The sequence below is a fragment of the Nerophis ophidion genome, linkage group LG03, assembly GCF_033978795.1.
Source record: "Nerophis ophidion isolate RoL-2023_Sa linkage group LG03, RoL_Noph_v1.0, whole genome shotgun sequence".
Classification (NCBI taxonomy): Eukaryota; Metazoa; Chordata; class Actinopteri; order Syngnathiformes; family Syngnathidae; genus Nerophis; species Nerophis ophidion.
Window position 1 is genome coordinate 23,892,138 of NC_084613.1, and position 8,342 is coordinate 23,900,479.

The 8,342-nt window shown below is 35.4% G+C and overlaps 1 protein-coding gene across 1 annotated transcript in view; it reads left to right on the forward strand.

Moving 5' to 3' along the window:
• Window positions 1-7,792: 7,792 nt before the first annotated feature.
• ptpn9a (protein tyrosine phosphatase non-receptor type 9a) overlaps window positions 7,793-8,342 on the forward strand; it is a 45,737-nt gene continuing 45,187 nt past the window's right edge. The window contains exon 1 of the mRNA XM_061894604.1: window positions 7,793-8,223. Coding sequence (XP_061750588.1) covers window positions 8,191-8,223 — 33 coding nt within the window. The 5' untranslated portion in view covers window positions 7,793-8,190. The remainder of the gene's footprint in view (window positions 8,224-8,342) is intronic.

Below are 8,342 nucleotides of genomic sequence, written 5' to 3' on the forward strand. Positions count from 1 at the left end.
AAGAAGGAAAATACAGCACTATGTCATCAGTTTCTGATTTATTAAATTGTATAACAGTGCAAAATATTGCTCATTCTTAGTGGTCTTTCTTGAACTATTTGGGAAAAAAAGATATAAAAATAACTAAAAACTTGTTGAAAAATAAACAAGTGATTCAGTTATAAATAAAGATTTCTACGCATAGAAGTAATCATCAAATTAAAGTGCCCTCTTTGGGGATTGTAATAGAGATCCATCTGGATTCATGAACTTAATTCTAAACATTTCTCCACAAAAAAGAAATCTTTAACAGCAATATTTATGGAACATGTCCACAAAAAAATCTAGCTGTCAACACTGAATATTGCACAGTTGTATTTTTTGTTCGCAGTTTATGAACTTACATTCATATGTTGTTAAAGTATTATTCAATAAATATATTTATAAAGGATTTTTGAATTGTTACTATTTTTAGAATATTTTTAAAAAAATCTCACATACCCCTTGGCATACCTTCGAGTACCCCCAGGGGTACGCGTACCCCCATTTGAGAACCACTGAAGTAGATTACCATAATGACTCGTAATAACACTCAAAAGTGCAGATTTTAACCATTGAATTACTTTTTATAGTTTACGACTTACGTTAATTTGAAAACAGCACTGCACATCATGATGGCGGCTACAGTTTTGATGTTGAAGGTCTAAAAAAATTATGTACAACGTGCGGCGGGCCAGATGTGGACCGCGGGCCGTATTTTGCCCAGGACTGGGGCATAACACTTAGTACAACACAAATAATCCTCTGATCATATAACAGAAAAGGGCAGTGTGGATCAATCACAACGTTGTTTTTTTAGTGCATCTGTTTATGCAATCAAAGTTGCTAAAATGTGATGATCTTGTTCTCTAGCAAAGTACTTGCACGCCTACTGTAATGAACATGATGAACAACTTGCAACTTACTCCTCCTTAAAGACCTTTTAATGATTTTGGAGCAGGTATGTTGGCATTTTGGTTGCTTTGAGGGGTCAGAGGTCACTGATGTTCCAGCGCAGACCTACAAAATGAGTATTATTGGCGTTGTCCAACATCTGAGTGACTAATTGATGAAGCGCTGTGCCATCATGAAGCGATATTTATGCATAATCTGAGCAGCATTCTGCACTGCTAATGCATGTAGTCATGTGAGAGGAAATAACTACGACGACTAATAATAAAGCCCGCTGCTGGAAAATATGTGAGTGATGTCATAGATTGACTCTGTAGATAGTAAATCAAACCGCTGTGTCATAGCTTAGAAATCATAAAGACTGGGAGGTTATTTTAAGTGTTTTAAAAAGAAACTCACGCTTTAGATGTTACTGCAACAATATTAAAATAAATGTTCAGTGACATGTAAACATACACAAGTAATGTAAATACGGTATGCATACTCCAAAACAAGGGCCCCGAGTGTAAATAATCAGGCGTGAGAAAGTCTGGAGAAAAGGGAGTGGGCAACAATGGACTTCCTGTCAAGGCTGCTGCATCTTGTTGGGAGGAGGGGCGGAGCTAAGAAGGCAAGCATTTACAAATACATTTAGTTGGGTTAATAATAATAATAATAATAATTATAATAATAATAACATTAGATATACGGCGTGGCGCAGTGGAGAGTGGGAGAGTGGCCGTGCGCAACCCGATGGTCCCTGGTTCAATCCCCACCTAGTACCAACCTGAGCAAGACACTTCACCCTTGCTCCTGATGGGTGCTGGTTAGCGCCTTGCATGGCAGCTCCATCCATCAGTGTGTGAATGTGTGTGTGAATGGGTAAATGTGGAAGTAGTGTATAAGCGCTTTGAGTACCTTGAAGGTAGAAAAGCGCTGTACAAGTACAACCCATTTATCATTTATTTATATATTGTTATGCAACGATCACACATTTATTTATTTAATACTTCTTATTTTCTTTAATTTATGATGATATTTCTGTGTTGTTAATGTGCATCAGTTTGTATTGTTTTCTATTGTATTTATTTTGGACATGTTTAATGACAAACAAATACTAAAACAACAACAACAAATTGAGTAATGAAAAGAAAGAAAGAAAAACAATATAGTGAGTGATGTGTTTCGAACATGAAAACAGATACACTGTTCACACCTCATGTTCCTCATTCTAACACATCCGAAAGGGAGTAGGAAGAAGCAGAGCTTATTGACTCCCACCACTTTTTCCGTCGACACCAACCCAATTGTTCACTTCCGTTTTTAATCTTTAACACAACAACTACTAGATTAAAACACAAATAAACAACTTACACAAGTAGATACATTTCTGTATGGTTCACATACTTTAATGAATATGTGACAGATTATGCATTTGGTATTTGAAATGTAATTCTAACCTGCAGTATTTTGAAAATGCATTTGTTTTGTACTTTAACTTCACTGCACTCACCAAGTCAAAACATAAAACATGCTAATATAAAAGTAATTAATTTCATTTCATTTATTTCAGGCAATCACACAGAAAAAGTACAAGGCAGACAACATATAATAATATTGATATAATGCATAAGGTAATGTACAATATGTAAAAATGATCATCTAGTTTTGCCTGAAAAGGAGGGGTAAGAAGATAATTTATTTAATCCCACCCCCAGTTCTCCATTCAGTGATTAATACATTGAGTTTAACTGTTACTTTGTTCAATGATTATAATACAAATTATGTACCATGGTGGCATTACCACAGGTAACAATAATTATTACACTCTAACAATATTAAATAAACAATAACCTGTTCAGTAGCCTTGTGGTTAGAGTGACCGCCCTGAGATCGGTAGGTCGTGAGTTCAAACCCCGGCCGAGTCATACCAAAGACTATAAAAATGGGACTCATTACCTCCCTGCTTGGCACTCAGCTTCAAGGGTTGGCATTGGCGGTTAAATCACCAAAAATAATTCCGGGGTGTGGCCACTGTTGATGCTCACTGCACCCCTCACCTCCCAGGGGGTGATCAAGGGTGATGATTCAAATGCAGAGAGTAATTTTGCCACACCTAGTGTCTGTGTGTGACAATCATTGGTACTTTAACTTTTAACTTCATAATTTGTATCAACAATGTAGGAAGAATGAACAATACCAACAATGGTAAGGGACAAAATACCACTAATGGTAATAGACAAAATATCAACAATGGTAAGGAGACATTGAGCCCATGTAAACACTATGAGACAGAGTACAACAGCAATTTAAACTAGATGATGCAATTGCTGAAGGAATTGCGTGTGAATGCTCCAATGCTGAAGTTGAAGTGAAATGCTGACAGAAAGTGGTATGAATGTAAGAATAGTTTGAATGTTGGAATGATTTGAATGTTGAAACATTTGGATTTCCAGGAAAACCGGAATTTGGTTTGGAACTTGGGCGAGTGTTGGTTTGAATGTCCAGGATGAGTGGAATGTGCTGATGTTGGAACGATTTGAATAGGTTGAAAAATGTGGGAATTGTGGAAGTGTGAAAAATGGATAGTTAATTTTGAATGGGGAAAATGTCCCTAAAAACTGAGAATTCCTGGAAATCCTGGAATGTTTTTACAATTGTTGAAAGGGAGCACACAATTGCCGAATAGGCCAAATATTTTTTAAGTTGGAACGGTTAGAATAAGATAAAAAATGTGGGGGTTGTAGAACTTTGAAAAATGTCCGATCTTTTCAATGGGAATTTCATGGAAATTTCGGGAAAAGAGGGAATTTTTGGGAAAATGCAAAAAAAAATTATGTTTTGAATTAGTTGTTAGAATTTTTCAAATTGGTCAAGAAATGTTGAACTAGTAACATTTTTAATTGAGAAGTGGTACTACGGAATTCCTGAAATTTCGGGGAAAATCTGGAATTTTTCCAGTTCAAAAAACAACTTTATTTTTTGTCCTAATTAAGAGGAATGATTTGATCTTGGAACAGTTGAAGTGGGTTGAAAAATGTAGTAGGAGTATTCGCCAGAAAAAAGAGTTAAAAAAGGGTTGAAAAAATGGGAATTCTTGTTAAAAACATTTTTACTTGAAAAACATATAGTTTGAATGTCCAGGATGAGTGGAATATGTTGAAGGTAGAATGATTTCAATCGGTTGAAAAATGTGGAAATGGTGGGACTGTGAAAAATGGCCGATTCATTTTGAATGGGGAAAATGTCCTTAAAAACTGAGAATTCCTGGAAATCCTGGAATGTTTTTACAATTGTTGAAAGGGAGCACACAATTGCCGAATAGGCCGAATCTTTTTTTAAGTTGGAACGGTTTGAATCGGATAAAAAAATGTGGGGGTTGTAGAACTTTGAAAAATGTCCGATCTTTTCAATGGGAATTTCATGTAAATTTCGGGAAAAGAGGAAATTTTTGGGAAAATGCAAAAAAAAAAAAATATATGTTTTGAATTAGTTGGTGTTAGAATTTTTCAAATCGGTCAAGAAATGTTGAAGTTGTAACATTTTTAATTGAGGAATGGTACTACGGAATTCCTGAAATTTTGGGGAAAATATGGAATTTTTCCAGTTCAAAAAACTACTTTATTTTTTGTCCTGATTAAGAGGAATGATTTGATTGTGGAACAGTTGAAGTGGGTTGAAAAATGTGGTAGGAGTATTCGCCAGAAAAAACAGTTAAAAAAGGGTTTGAAAAAATTGTAATTCTTGGAAAAAAATGTTTACTTAAAAAAACATATTGTTTGAATGTCCAGGATAAGTGGAATATGTTGAAGGTAGAATGGTTTGAATTGGTTGAAAAATGTGGCAATGGTGGAAGTGTGAAAAATGGCCGATTAATTATGAATGGGGAAAATGTCCCTAAAAACTGAGAATTCCTGGAAATCCTGGAATGTTTTTACAATTGTTGAAAGGGAGCACACAATTGCCGAATAGGCCGAATCTTTTTTAAGTTGGAACGGTTTGAATCGGATAAAAAAATGTGGGGGTTGTAGAACTTTGAAAAATGTCCGATCTTTTCAATGGGAATTTCATGTAAATTTCGGGAAAAAAGGAAATTTTTGGGAAAATGCAAAAAAAAAAAAAATTATGTTTTGAATTAGTTGGTGTTAGAATTTTTCAAATCGGTCAAGAAATGTTGAAGTAGTAACATTTTTAATTGAGGAATGGTACTACGGAATTCCTGAAATTTCGGGGAAAATATGGAATTTTTCCAGTTCAAAAAACAACTTTATTTTTTGTCCTGATTAAGAGGAATGATTTGATCGTGGAACAGTTGAAGTGGGTTGAAAAATGTAGTAGGAGTATTCGCCAGAAAAAAAGAGTTAAAAAAGGGTTGAAAAAATGGGAATTCTTGTTAAAAAAAATTTACTTGAAAAACATATAGTTTGAATGTCCAGGATGAGTGGAATATGTTGAAGGTAGAATGATTTCATTCGGTTGAAAAATGTGGAAATGGTGGAAGTGTGAAAAATGGCCGATTAATTATGAATGGGAAAAATGTCCCTAAAAACTGAGAATCTTTGGAAATCCTGGAATGTTCTTACAATTGTTGAAAGGGAGCCCACAATTCCTGAACAGGCCGAATATTTTGAAGTTGGAACGGTTTGAATCAGATAAAAAATGTGGGAGTTGTGGAACTTTGAAAAATGTCCCATTCTTTTCAATGGGAATTTCATGGAAATTTGGGAATTTCGGAAAAAGAAGGATTTTTTGGAAAAATGCAAAACAAATAAATAAATTATGTTCTGAATTAGTTGGTGTTAACATTTTTAAAATTGGTCGAGAAATTTAGAAATAGTAACATTTTTAATTGAGAAATGGTATTACGGAATTCCTGAAATTTCGGGAAAATCTGTAATTTTTCCAGTTCAAAAAACAATTTTGTTTTTTTTCTGATTCATAGGAATGATTGGACAGTGGAACGGTTGAAGTGGGTTGAAAGAGTACTTGCCAGAAAAAAAGCGTATTTTTTTGAAAAATGCAAAAAAATTAAAATGTTCTGAATTAGTTGGTGTTAGAATTTTTAAAATCGGTCGAGAAATGTTGATGTAGTAACATTTTTAATTGAGAAATGGTATTACGGAATTCCTGAAACTTCGGGGAAAAAAACTCAAATGTTTCCAGTTCAAACAACTTCATTTTTTTTTCCTGATTAAAAGGACTGATTTGACAGTGGAATGGTTGAAGTGGGTTGAAAAATGCAGGAGTAGTTGCCAGAAAAAAAAGGGTCAAAAAAGTGTTTGAAAAAACAGGTAATCTAGGAATTCCTGGAATTTTTTTAAATTAGAAAAAAATATAGTTTGAATGCCCAGGATGAGTGGAATATGTTGAAGGTGGCATGGTTTGAATCGTTTGAAAAAATGTGGAAATGGTGGACGTTTGAAAAACGGGCAATTCATTTTGAATGGGAAAAATGTACCGGAAAACCTGGAATTCTGGGAAATCTGGGAATTTTTGGGGAATTTGTTAACGGAACGCCTTTTGGATCATTCACACAATTAAAGACCCTCCTTTCTATATTTGAACCAGACCCAATGCTTGTATAACGAATTCAATCCATTAATAGTTTGGCATTGCTCGTGTTGCAATGCCAAGCACAAAAAACATTTACGAGGGATTTGAGCTCTCGGCAAAGAGAAATATCCAAAACCTCCTAAGTCATGAGCCTGCACTTGTGTTATAAAAAAAAAAACGCTGTAAGTTGGGCGGCAATCATTTGTTAAATGCTTTGTATAACATTATTATAACATGCCCAAAAAGCCTGTATCATGTATTTATATTATGAGGGATCGCGCTCATGTATGTGTATATCCCTCTTATACCTATGTATATATATATATATATATATATATATATATATATATATATATATATATATAAAATAGGGGTGTTGGAAAAAAATCGATTCAGAATCGATTCTCATTTAAAAAGAAATCGATTTGAAAAAAATATTTATATTTTTTTTTTAATCAATCCAACAAACCAATACACAGCAATACCATAACAATGCAATCCAATTCCAAAACCAAACCTGACCCAGCAACACTCAGAACTGCAATAAATACACAAACACGACACAGAACAAGCCAAAAGTAGTGAAACAAAAATGAATATTATCAACAACATTATCAATATTAGTTATGATTTCAGCATAGCAGTGATTAAAAATCCCTCATTGACATTATCATTAGACATTTATAAAAATTAAAAAAAGAACAATAGTGTCACAGTGGCTTACACTTGCATCGCGTCTCATAAGCTTGACAACACACTGTGTCCAATGTTTTCACAAAGATAAAATAAGTCATATTTTGGGTTTGTTTAATAGTTAAAACACATTTACATTATTGCAATCAGTTGATAAAACATTGTCTTTTACAATTATAAAAGTAAAAAAAAAAAAAAGAAAAAATCTACTACTCTGCTAGCATGTCAGCAGACTGGGGTAGATCCTGCTGAAATCCTATGTATTGAATGAATACAGAATCGTTTTGAATTGGAAAAATATCGTTTTTGAATCGAGAATCGAATCGAATCGAAAACATTTATATATTATCGAATCGTGACCCCAAGAATCGATATTGAATCGAATCGTGGGACATACATATACACATATATATATATATATATATATAAACACACACACACACACACACACACGCACACACACACACACACACACACACACACACACACACACACACACACACACACACACACACACACACACATACACGGACACACACAAACCAATATGTAGCACAGAGAGGCAAACTTCACACCGGCTAGGAATTCCCATCATTGCCATTAGGCGTTGCAGTTCCCTTTTAAGGCACCAGGGGCCGCAGCACGACACAGGAAGTGGCCTCGTTGCAGCATAAAGGAGACGTTCACTTCCCAACTCGCAATTCATGGCTCGGAGAAGAAGTCAACAGTGATCCCGAGCAAGGCGAGGCTGGGCTGGGCGACGGGGACGCTTTCGAAGGCGGCTCTAAACGAAGGGGGGGGCCGAACGAAGCCGAACCTTTCTCATTTTTTGTTTTAGCCTAGTCGGCGTTATCGTGTGCTGAGTGAAATCTGACACAAGAGCCGTCTTGTCGCTTTTTGGTTAGTTTAATTTTTTAATTTTGTTGTTAGCGATGCTACAGTCCAAATAATTTGAAGAAAACCTCGACGGAACCGAGCAGTCGAACGACCCACAAACCTGCTTCGTGGTTCGAAAAAGGTGATCGGATCGGAACCATGGCAGCTACTTTATCGGCCGAGGAAGAACAGGTAGGCCTTTATGAACGTGTGTGTGTGTGTTGGACCCCCCCTAACACACACACACACACACCTTTAACACCGAGCAATGTGGCCGTGTTGCAGTGCCCGACTGCGGGCTGAAATGTTGC